Raw genomic sequence first — 12,783 nt, 5'->3', positions numbered from 1 at the left:
TAGATACATGTAGGTACAACGTATAATAGGTAGTCAGTAATGAACTTGATGACAATGTAAATACGTTTGTATAAAGTTATCATCTTGCAATTCATCATATTTCATGGACATTTGTGATTGATAAAAGTCTGCTATAAGCCCCTATAATGTTAATTGTTGATGTCTATCATAGGACACACATTTTCCTAGACCCAAAGGTCAAAGAACGGAAGTGCTGCCCTTTCTATCAGCAGGACTTTGGTACTAAAATGGCCGCTCCTTTTGGCTTCGTTAAACGATATCTAAAACAACTTCGTACAGAAATGTTCAAAACTGATTCTGTTACGATATATAAGTGAAATTTCTGTGTAAATAAAAAAAAGCTACAATTCGAATAATAAAGCCAGATATGTGTGTACGTGTGCCAGTTGATTTTGGTCATTTATGTTCATGTGTTTGTCTTCATTGAAAAAAAAATTGGTGCCACAAGGTAAAAAAAATCCCTTAACACCCCGTTCCGCTTTAGAGTAACATAATTAAGGGTTAATGACCCGCCCCGAGGTGTTATGGTGTCATAACGCCTGGTCATTTGCTATAACCACCGAATAAAACCACCGAGTGAGCGAAGCGAACGAGGTGGTTTTATGAGGTGGTTATAGCAAAGGACCAGGCGTTATGACACCATATATACCGAGGAACAGGTGGGTCATTAACCCTATTATCATATAGCCTACCCACACTGACCCATTTAAAAATAGAGTAGAGTAGAGTAGAGTTTCCGGTTGAGTAGGAGCGACAAATTCCTTTATAAAAACATACATCTTTTATTCAGTAACATTAATGTTCTTTGCAGTTACATAAATTTGAACAGTGAATTTGAAAAACATAAAACTTTTACGTGAAATGTATTTCTGTTCCAAGGCTTGAAATAAGAACAAAGTCGATTCATTATGTTACAAACTGTTGCACGCTCCGTATTTCTCCACTCGCCCATTCTCCAGTTTGTCGAGTTCGTTCGTATCAGGCGCTAAATCTCTGCCGGCTTTCCTGAGGCATTCCGGGATCCCTGTGCTTCACAGCTCTTGAGAATCTCGTTCACTACGAACCCAGACGCGACTTCTCCGAAGAAAGGTAACATTTTGGTCCTCCAGCGCCATGACCGCTACTCAATGGCGGACCGTGGTGTTATTGTCGTCTGAACTTGAATGGGCGGGGGTGCAAATAATTTTATTTTCCATTTGCAGTTTAAATTGGACATGACTTGAAATAGATTTTATTGTCTTAAATATTATAGGTAATTCAATGTTGTTTTAAGACGGCAAATGTTTTCTTTGAACAAAAAAACACGCACTACCGATGTTAATAGAGGGAGCCATCCCCCCTGCCATGCCTGTACTTATTCCCCTATCTTGGCAGATGGACGATTCTTGGATATCTCATTCTGATTGGCCAGCGTCCTGTTTGTCTGTCCTTCTGATTGGTTTAAAGTTTCAAAAGTTTTTAATGCACCCGTGCGATAATCAAAAAATTAATGCACGGCTGTTACGGCGTCATAACCAGCATGAAATGGGGCCTTCTGATTGGCCCACGTCCCCTGGCTATATAATAATTATAATTAGGGACTAGGTAGGGAGGTAGGTAATTATAATCCATATTTATATGAAGGGGGTATAGACAACTATAACCCTAAAATAGAAAGGCTACCTTTTTTAGAAAATTCAGGATGTTACCCTCCCCATAATTTGCCTTTTTGTCAAGCCACTCGCACACAACACTATACTATGCCAATAAGCTTGCCACTAAAGCTAGGGGCACAACCCGCCGTACGTGCAAATACGTGCTGTCTACGTGCCAAAACGTGGGCAATCTTTTGGGATCCGGAAGTGTTAAGTACCGCCTCCGTACGAACTCGCAGGGAATCCGACGAATTTTGGAGCACGCAGACACGCCGTACAACTTCACGTGCAGGCAAAACTTTGTGTACCATCGGGCTGAGGGTTCGTCCCCCCCCCCCCCCCCGTGCGTGCCAGTACGGGCAACGCGCCTGCCCTGTACAGCCTGAGCGTTTTCAGAAATACGTGGCGGACGTGGCCTCCCAAAAAAACGTACGGTCAAATTGCACGTACGGCGAGTTGTGCCCTTAGCTTAAGGAAATAAAACTAGGCTTGCCCCTAAGGCGTCACCCTTAAGGCGTTGCCAAGAATGAGAGAAGGAGAAAGGAATAATTAGAAGAAAGAACAAACCTGCAAAATCATAGTGACATAAACGTTCAAAAATATCTCCATATAGAATGTGCAGTACCTAACCATGTTGGTAGGCGGTGCTTAACAAAGGCCAACTCTTACATTTCCAGCCTAGCTTTTGTGGGATGATCGCTCTGTGTTTCATGTAGTACTAGTCATTACCTGCACTGTCTTAATTCTGTGTGGCAAAACATAAGTGCCATGTCAGGGGACTCTAACCAAGGACCTGGTTCCGCGTCAAACGTTAACATGACGCCACATGTTGATACTTTGCCTTCCATACACCAAGTTAGGCATCGCTATGTGTAATACCTGTGAATATATGACCGACATGGATCAAAGTTAGCTAAAAACTATATAACTTCTTGTAACATTGTACTTCCAAATTGTTGGGTTGTATGGCGTAGCTGCAGGTGCTTAGCGCAGAAACCAGTCCGTTGTGAACAAGGTCGACTGAGTCTCGTGTTCACATCCTGTCATGGTACCGATCTTGTACCCTTGGGAAAGACACTTAACACGGCTTTCGTCACTCCAAAGGTGTAAAAATGGGTACCTGACTTCGGTTAGGGAGGTTAAAAGGTAGAGGGCTGGGCTCCACCTCCCAATACCGTATCCTAGGCACACTGCATGATAACACATGGCCTCTACAGTCTTAAAGGGCTACATGTTAAAAAGTCTACTTTTTACTGTCAGTGGACAAGTTTGCCGGTACAGACGAACTTTCCTTTGATCGAGCGGGCAATCTTTCCCTCAACAGCAAATAACCTAAAGATCACACCGACACGTTCTATATATGACGCAATGCTACCAAAGTTCAAGTAGATGTGACGTAGACAGGTACGCGTACCGGTATTCTGCGGTAACAGGTACGCTTTGAAGAACGACGGATCTTCGAAATATGTACCATTCATCTGACCAAATATATAACGGGTTTCATGAGCAAATAGCTATAGCTTGCTCTATGCATTTTGAAAATGGTCATAAGTTTTAAAGACACTGCTAACATCCCCTACTGAAACATTTTATTATATACTTGGTGCTTTAAGATTATGTTTTTATATTTTCTCTCTTGTTTTCGAAATTGTCCAATGTTAAAAATCTCAACGCTTGACTGTGCGAAACATGGACAGTCAGAAAATCCTCTACAAAAAGTTTGAAGACTTCAGACTTGGACTTAACTTCGGTCAGTTGAATATCCACCTATTCCAACATAACTGTGTAAATAGTCCTGTGTGTAAATGCGGTCACCCCAACAAGTCCACTATACATTACCTTCTACACTGTCCTTTATACAATAATGCAAGACTTGATACGTTGTCGTCCTTAACCACTATGTTCATGCAAGGTATCTTACCATTCGACCCAAGACACACCACTGAAAGTATTTTATGTTTAACCTTACTCAGGGGAAACCCAGTACTATCTACCATTCAGAACTGTCATTTATTTGATGTTGTATTTAAGTTCATCCAACAGACAGATCGTTTTAGCTGACCTATAACCTTATTTGACTATTTCTAAGTTTGTATACCAGCCACATGTCACTTTGTTATTTGATTCCTTGTTTCTTTTCATGTAGTTATGTTTTGTGTTCAATCTTACCCAGGGGAAACCCAGAACTATCCACCATTCAGAACTGTCATTTATTTGATGTTGTATTTAAGTTCATCCAACAGACAAGTTGTTTTAGTTGACTTATAACCTTATTTGATTACTTGTAAGTGTGTATACTAGCTACACGTCACTTTGTTATTTGATTCCTTGTTGTTTTATTTCATGTCGTTATCATTATCTCTTGACTTTGTTATTTAGCGTTTTGTAGTCATGGATGTGTGTCCTTATTTCTGTTTATGTACATGAGGAGAAGGCCTCGATAAGCAGGGTCTGCTTTCCGTCTCAACCTCTTTAAAGAAATGTGAATAATAAAAAAAATAAAAAGTTTGAACGGATGCTACACACGGTGACTAAATGTCTCCTGGATGCAGAAACTTTCCAACGAACAGCTGTATCAAGACCTACCGCCCATTTCAGAAACAAATTTAGGCAAAGAGACTAAAACTAGCTGCTCACTGCGTCAGACAAAACTACAAAAGGGAGAAAAGCCGGGAAAGACCCAAAGTCAACTTTATCGACAATCTCAGAGCCGACACTAACCTATATGATGTGAGGGAAATAAAGACCTTGGTAAAAGAAAGGGAGGAGTGGAGACAACTTTCAAACTTGGCTCGAGCGGGATCTCGACTAAAGTAAAGAAAGTAAGTGGTAGATAGCGCTGTCAGTGTGCGCTGAAGAAAGAAATATCTTCACATTAGTCAGTCATTTGACACGGTGACTGGTACGACAAGGCACTAATACTGCATACGTTACTTGACAAATGTACATGTTACTGGTACTAGACCCGTTACTTGAAAGAACGCTGTCGGTGTGCGCCGAGGAAAGAACTATCTTCACAGGTGAAAGTATACGGCATGACACTAACGCTACATACGGTATTTGACGACATGTTATACTAGTACTAGATACCTTACGTGACAAATGGCGAAAGGTACGGCATGGCACCAACACTATCACATGTTATTTGACGACGTGTGCATGTACGACATGTTACTAGTACTAGGTCCGTTACTCGAGAAACTGCACAAGGTACGGCATGGCACTAACACTCACGTTATTTGACGACGTGTGCATGCAAGACATGTGATTAGATCCTTTATGTGATATGTCGAAAGGCACAGCACGTTACTAGACCCGTAATTTGACAAATGGCGAGAGGTACGACTTGTCACCGAATCTGTGGTTTATTTGTTATTAAACCTGGTACATGGTACGGTGCTCCACGAACGCCTGGACTTTGGCAATCTTGCATCGGTCACGTGAAGTACCACCCGTCACTCCTTACAGATCAGAGAGTATATAAGTAGGAATTTTCTTCCACCTGGTTATTGGGACTGGGACTTTTCGACGCAGTCAGACGACAGAGATCTACAGCAAACATGAAGCTACTCTTAGCCATAACAGTCGCCGGCCTCATATCGGCGGTAAGTTTTAGTTTTTTTTCGTAAGGTTAGAATAAAAAGAATTCTTTCGATGCAACTTTTGAACGTTCGCATATCTCTTTACTTTTTATCTGCCAATTTGATTAAATACGTGCGGGAATTATACCTTGAATAACCTTTCAACATTTTCGTTTAGTTTAAGGGACGCGAAAAGATGGCATTTACTGCCTGTAAAATGTATCATAAAACTATCATGGTTAAAAGTAACCAGATGTCAAAATGCAGCCTTTTGATTGACATATATTTATATGTCTGTAGTCATGATACCAGCCTCGCTGCCTAGTGCCCACAGTGCATTGTTTTGTTACAACCTGAATAAAGAAATGTATGCTTCATCTTGAATTTAGTTTTTTTTAGAAATATCTTACTATGCCTTAGAAATTAGTATTGGTATTGGACCTGCATAACACGAACTTATCTAGTATGGAGCGTCGAGCCATAGCACTTCCTTGTTCAGTTCGCATTTCTGTGAATTGTGGTTTATTTCATTCTATGAACATATCTTTTTATGATACTTGGTGAGACATTTGTCCCAATACTGTTTTAAAACTTGCCTACAATTGAGTGCTTCCTTCTATATAGTATCCTGCATGGTACAGTGGTTAGCGACAGTGCCTAGGGAACTAGACGCCATATTTGGTCTCGGCCATGTCGCTCACCTGACATGCACACTTCCTGAAAGGATAACAGTGCTTAGAGCGGACGACAGTTCATTGTACTTACTAAAGAGCTACATGAAGAGGAGAAATTCCCCCGTACAATGAACCTATAAATAATGTACAGATCTTCTTTCTTCTCTCATGACTGACCCATGTTCTTTGATTCTCACATACAGGTGATCGCCAACCCTGTCCAAAGAACGTTCAGGCCGATTGGTCCGGACGATTTCCCCCTACACTACCCACCTCCCAATGGCACCATCCCTCCCCGTCCCGAGGGCACACGGCCTCCACACCCCGAGGGCACAACGCCTCCCTCAATCATCGACGGATTCGCCATGACCCGGCCACCACGTCCCGATGGCACCAAGCCACCACGTCCCGATGGCGACAAACCACATCCCGATGGCGACCGACCACGTCCCGATGACGATCGTCCTCCACGTCCCGATGGCGATCGTCCACCACGTCCCGACGGCGACCGTCCACCACGTCCCGATGGCGATCGGCCACCACGTCCCGATGGCGATCGTCCACCGCGTCCCGACGGCGACCGTCCACCGCGTCCCGACGGCGACCGTCCACCACGTCCCGATGGCGATCGTCCACCACGTCCCGATAGCGACAAACCACGTCCCGATGGCGACAAGCCGCCACGTCCCGACGGCGACCGTCCACCACGTCCCGACGGCGACCGTCCACCACGTCCCGATGGCGATCGGCCACCACGTCCCGATGGCAATCGTCCACCACGTCCCGATGGCGACCGTCCCGATGGCGACCGACCCTATGGCGACCGTCCCGATGGCAACCGACCTTATGGCAACCGACCCTATGGCGACCGTCCCGATGGCAACCGACCCTATGGCGACCGTCCGAATGGCAACCGACCCTATGGCGACCGACCCTATGGCGACCGACCCTATGGCGACCGACCCTATGGCGACCGTCCCGATGGCAACCGACCCTATGGCGACCGTCCCGATGGCAACCGACCCTATGGCGACCGACCCTATGGCAACCGACCCTATGGCGACCGTCCCTATGGCAACCGACCCTATGGCGACCGTCCCGATGGCAACCGACCCTATGGCGACCGACCCTATGGCGACCGACCGTATGGCGACCGACCCTATGGCGACCGTCCCAATGGCGACCGACCCTATGGCGACCGTCCCTATGGTAACCGACCGTATGGCGACCGTCCCGATGGCAACCGACCCTATGGCAACCGACCCTATGGCAACCGTCCCGATGGCAACCGACCCTATGGCGACCGTCCCGATGGCAACCGACCCTATGGCGACCGACCGTATGGCGACCGACCTTTTGGCGACCGACCCTATGGCGACCGTCCCTATGGCGACCGTCCCGATGGCAACCGACCCTATGGCGACCGTCCCGATGGCAACCGACCCTATGGCGACCGTCCCGATGGCAACCGTCCGTATGGCGACCGTCCCTATGGCGACCGACCCTATGGCGACCGTCCCTATGGCGACCGACCCTATGGCGACCGTCCCTATGGCAACCGACCCTATGGCGACCGTCCCGATGGCAACCGACCCTATGGCAACCGACCCTATGGCAACCGTCCCGATGGCAACCGACCCTATGGCGACCGTCCCGATGGCAACCGACCCTATGGTAACCGTCCCGATGGCAACCGACCCTATGGCGACCGACCCTATGGCGACCGTCCCGATGGCAACCGACCCTATGGCAACCGTCCCTATGGCGACCGTCCCGATGGCAACCGTCCCTATGGCGACCGTCCCTATGGCAACCGACCCTATGGCAACCGTCCCGATGGCAACCGACCCTATGGCGACCGTCCCGATGGCAACCGACCCTATGGCGACCGACCGTATGGCGACCGACCCTATGGCGACCGACCCTACGGCGACCGACCCTTTGGCGACCGACCCTATGGCGATCGTCCCTATGGCGACCGTCCCGATGGCAACCGACCCGATGGCGACCGACCCTATGGCGACCGACCCTATGGCAACCGTCCCAATAGCAACCGACCGTATGGCGACCGACCCTATGGCGACCGTCCCGATAGCAACCGACCGTATGGCGACCGTCCCGATGGCGACCGACCCTATGGCAACCGACCCTACGGCAACCGTCCCGATGGCGACCGACCACAACGTCCCGATGGCGACCGGCCACCACGTCCTGATGGCGACCGACCACGTCCCGATGGCGACCGACAAACCACGTCCCGATGGCGACCGACCACGTCCCGATGGCGACCGACCACGTCCTGATGGTGACCGTCCACCACGTCCTGATGGCGACCGTCCACCACGTCCCGATGGTGACCGTCCACCACGTCCCGATGACGACAAACCACGTCCCGATGGCGACAAACCACATCCCGATGGCGACCGGCCACCACGTCCCGATGGCGACAAACCACATCCCGATGGCGACAAACCACACCCCGATGGCCACCGGCCACTACGTCCTGACGGCACCCGTCCGCCACGTCCCGACGGCACCCGCCCGCCACGTCCTGACGGCACCCGCCCGCCACGTCCCGACGGCACCCGTCCACCACGTCCTGACGGCACCCGTCCGCCACGTCCTAACGGCACCCGCCCGCCACGTCCTGACGGCACTCGTCCGCCACGTCCTGACGGCACCCGTCCACCACGTCCTGACGGCACCCGCCCGCCACGTCCTGACGGCACGCGTCCGCCACGTCCTGACGGCACCCGTCCGCCACGTCCTGACGGCACGCGTCCGCCACGTCCTGACGGCACGCGTCCGCCACGTCCTGACGGCACCCGTCCGCCACGTCCTGAAGGCACCCGTCCGCCACGTCCTGACGGCACCCGTCCGCCACGTCCTGACGGCACCCGTCCGCCACGTCCTGACGGCACCCGTCCACCACGTCCTGACGGCACCCGCCCGCCACGTCCTGACGGCACGCGTCCGCCACGTCCTGAAGGCACCCGTCCGCCACGTCCTGACGGCACCCGTCCGCCACGTCCCGACGGCACCCGTCCGCCACGTCCTGACGGCACCCGTCCGCCACGTCCCGACGGCACCCGTCCGCCACGTCCTGAAGGCACCCGTCCGCCACGTCCTGACGGCACCCGTCCGCCACGTCCTGACGGCACCCGTCCGCCACGTCCTGACGGCACCCGTCCGCCACGTCCTGACGGCACCCGTCCGCCACGTCCCGACGGCACCCGTCCTGACGGCACCCGTCCGCCACCTCCCGATGGTACCCTACCTCCACCGGTCACCCAACAATAAAGCTTAACAGCTAAAAAGGCGGGATGAAAATAAAGAAAATACGTACACGTACTTGGCAATTTGTGTGTGCTTACTTCAGTCCTACTCTCTAAGTATGTAGAGGTTCGGCTCCGGTTATTTTTGAGGTTAGTGAAGATGATGATGACAGCATATGTGACGCAGTTAGCACACGTTATTGTCCTAAACTTGTTCTGGGTGTAGTTACTGGTAATTCCCTCCAACTCCCCTTGAACGATGATCGGCCGTGTTGATTGGATTGCATAGACGAAATGCTCCCTTCCCTGGTACAGTCTGAGTAGGTTAAAGATGTGCAGTACTTGTCTATGTTGATAGGCGGTGCTTAACGAAAGTTCCAAACTGTTCCATTCCCCAGGCCAGCTGTTGTGAAATGATCGTTCTACACTTTAGGAAGCAGTTGCCTGCACAGTCTAAATTCTGTGTGGCAAAACATCGGTGGCATGTCAGGGGACTCTAACCAAGGGCCTAGTTCTGAGTCAAACGTTAACAAGGCATAAAATGTTACCCTCCAAGCAGAGGTTAGGCTCCGGCTGCTTTTTTTAAACGTTTTTAGTCGTTTTTATCGGGCTTTCTATTTTGTCATTTTTCTTGAAGTACCAGTTAGGTTTTGATACAGCAAGATAAAATAAAAAAATAAAAAGCCCGATGAAAACGACAAAAAAAAAACGTAAAAAAACAACAACAGCCGGAGCCTAACCTCTGCTTGGAGAGTAATGAAATGTTGATATTTTGCCTCCATACACCACGTTAACTCTCGCCATGTGAAGCTTCACCTCATATATGATGAAGTTATAACTTTGTAGGTCCGAAGTGTGAGGTTGTATCGTAACTGCAGGGCGTTTTCCATGACCCCAGAGGTCCTGGGTTCGAATCCTGTCAGGCTACCAATCAATCCTGTGCCCTTGGGAAAGGCACTTAACGAGACGTTCCTCACTCCATCCAGGTGTATTTCAGTTTCATTAATTTTCGATTTACACATGATTTGATATATGATTTGACCTCTGACCTCCACCCCATCTCTTGACATATTGATTTTGACCTTGGAACGTTTTCGACATGAGTATGGACACTGATTATGTTTTGACGCACCGGTTTTATGTTTTCTGTACTGTATGTTGTCCCTGGGTGTTCAAAATTTGACTGACTGTTACCACGTTTTTGTCCTGTATTTATTATCTTACATGTATGTTTGATGGGCCCCCTTGGAAATCAACTATGCACTGTTGTAGGGGCTACCCATCTGTTTCAAGATGAAATAAATAAATAAAGTACAAATGGGTACCTGACTTCGGTTGGGGAGGTAAAGGGCAGTGGAAGGAGAGGGTTGGGCTCCACCTTCCGATACCGTGTAATTGACAAAGTTGAAAGCAACTCACTGCCACTATGGCATTAATAAAACTAATGGACCACCTTTGGTTTGTTTTTACCGAATTAAAAAAAAATAAATAAAAATTATTTCTTTACTTCAGTGAACACTCTTGCCGGTCCAGACGATTTCCATACTTTAAGGAAACTAAAGCGATGTCTAGGTCAATGCACTTCAAGCAGATAGCTTTTGTTTAAGTGCAATATTCTTGTAAAAGCAACAGTGCAATACAGGCCAAGATTGATACGTAACGTTGTACAATACTACATGTATCAAATAGTCGGATGCACACATTAAGTTTTTTTCCTTGCGCCCTCCAAAATTGTTAATACTCTGATTAAGGGGTAGGCCTGGGTTCCTTCGTCTTTTAAACTCATCTTGTATGTTGATTTTAAATGTGTTGCGTTTGTAAACATGTCTATAAAGATTATGTCAACCACCACTTTAAGATCGAGCTGGCAATCTTTCTCACCAGTGCCATCACCCAAGATTTGTACCGAAACGTTCTATGACGCAATATTGCTGCTATCAAAGTCCAAGTAGACGTGACGTAATCAGGTATAAACGGTAACAGGTACGCTTTGAAAAACAACGGATCTTTTAAAGTCGTTATCTGTATCACTATGTACCAGCTGACCAAATATCTGCCGAACTAAATGACGAAATAGCATGCGAATTTTTAATATGTGCATGAGTTAATGAAGGTCTCAAAGACACTAGTACTTTTCCTGCTGACACCCCTCGTTGAAACATTCTACTATGCTCGGAGCTTTAAGATCATGCTTTTTACATGTTCTCTCTTGTTTTCGTAACTATCCAATGCGAAATATTTTCAAAATCTTGACTGTGCTAAAAGTACGTGACAAAATGAAAAGTTTTCTAGCAATTTCCTGGGGATGTCAGCGTTTATAACAAAAAAAACAACTTTTTTCTTCGTCCAATTGAGCAACTAAAAAAATAACACTGTGAAAGAGAGTTGTATTGTGTCACTAGATCCGTTATTCTGATTGTATTGCATCCACATAACATACCGGCTTTGTACTGATCTACACACACCCTCCTTTTCAGTAAGTGTGGTGGAATCTTCAACGTGGCTCTCCTCAAACACAGGACCTCCATTTAACGTCCTATCCGAGAAACGGCCCTAACCGAAGCTTACTTCGCATTTTCACCTAGCTGAGCGAAGTACGAAAAGTCCTTTTAATTAGCAGCTGACGGTAGACAACGCTGTCAGTGTGTGCTGAGGAAAGAACTATCTTCACTTCATTGTCAGTCACCTGTGACGTGGTGAAAGGTACGGCATGGCACTACCACTGTTTACGTTAGTTGACGACATTTACATGTTACTAGTGCTGGATCCGTTACTTGACGATTGGCGCAAGGTACGGCATGGCACTAAGAATATATGCGTTATTTGACGACGTATGCACGTACGCCATGCTACTAGATCCCTTATTAGACAAATCGCGAAAGGTACGACTTGTCACCGAATCCGTTGTTTATTTATCCAAGTAAATGGTAGGGTGCTCCGCGGACACCTGGACTTTGGTAGCCTTGCGTCAGTCGCGCGCACCGACTTCCGCCTGGCCCGTGCGGGTCAGAGAGTATATAAGCAGGATTTTTCTGTTGTATTGTTACCAGCTTGTTCTGCAGCGAGCGGGACGACAGAGATCTGCAACCAACATGAAGTTACTTCTGGTCGTTACAGTCGCTGCCCTCATATCGGCGGTGAGTTTTTTAAAAATCTTATCTATCTTTTCTTAAACATTTTAACGTTATAATATGCACTTTTCCTCCATCGATTTGAAATTTGTAGGGGGTATACCTTGAAAAAAAATCTCCAAGTTATATGTCAATTGTGTATCAAAAGGCTTTAGAATTGACTTATATATGTCATATAGAGGTTACTTTTTACCATGTGCTTGAAGTTAGAACAGAACTTCCTACTGCGCAAAACTAAATTTGTTCTCAATTATGGACCGTTGAGTCATAATGCTCTTTGTCCTGTTTGGAACTTCTGTGAATTGTCATATTTTGTCCCTGGAACTAGAAGCCGTGAGTTCGATTCCGGCTGTGTCGCTCACCCGACATGCACGCTACAGGAAAGGGTTGCCGTTCTTATACCCCCCTCACATTAGGCGCGATTCGATCGGACGACGAGTCTGCGAGCTCTAATTTACCAGGAGGCA

The 12,783-nt window shown here is 47.6% G+C and overlaps 2 protein-coding genes across 2 annotated transcripts in view; both read left to right on the top strand.

The window, feature by feature from the left end:
- The first annotated feature begins 6,388 nt into the window (after positions 1 to 6,388).
- Positions 6,389 to 9,261, top strand: LOC118405136 (nascent polypeptide-associated complex subunit alpha, muscle-specific form-like). The gene has a single exon (XM_035804553.1). It carries the CDS (start codon positions 6,436 to 6,438, stop codon positions 9,208 to 9,210), a length of 2,775 nt encoding a protein of 924 aa, XP_035660446.1. The 5' UTR covers positions 6,389 to 6,435; the 3' UTR covers positions 9,211 to 9,261.
- A 2,634-nt stretch (positions 9,262 to 11,895) lies between these two features.
- The window catches only part of LOC118404418 (proline-rich protein HaeIII subfamily 1-like), a 2,479-nt gene continuing 1,591 nt past the window's right edge, over positions 11,896 to 12,783 (top strand). The window contains exon 1 of the mRNA XM_035803489.1: positions 11,896 to 11,915. Coding sequence (XP_035659382.1) covers positions 11,896 to 11,915 — 20 coding nt within the window. The remainder of the gene's footprint in view (positions 11,916 to 12,783) is intronic.

Source organism: Branchiostoma floridae, chromosome 17 (assembly GCF_000003815.2).
Source record: "Branchiostoma floridae strain S238N-H82 chromosome 17, Bfl_VNyyK, whole genome shotgun sequence".
Taxonomy (NCBI): domain Eukaryota; kingdom Metazoa; phylum Chordata; class Leptocardii; order Amphioxiformes; family Branchiostomatidae; genus Branchiostoma; species Branchiostoma floridae.
The sequence above is the reverse complement of the archived record's forward strand: the minus strand, read 5'-3'. Positions and strand labels throughout refer to the sequence as shown.

What these genes read in the sequence shown, in the direction of transcription:
- LOC118405136 (XM_035804553.1), top strand. Translation starts at nt 6,436, where the DNA reads ATGGCGATCGGCCACCACGTCCCGATGGCGATCGTCCACCGCGTCCCG.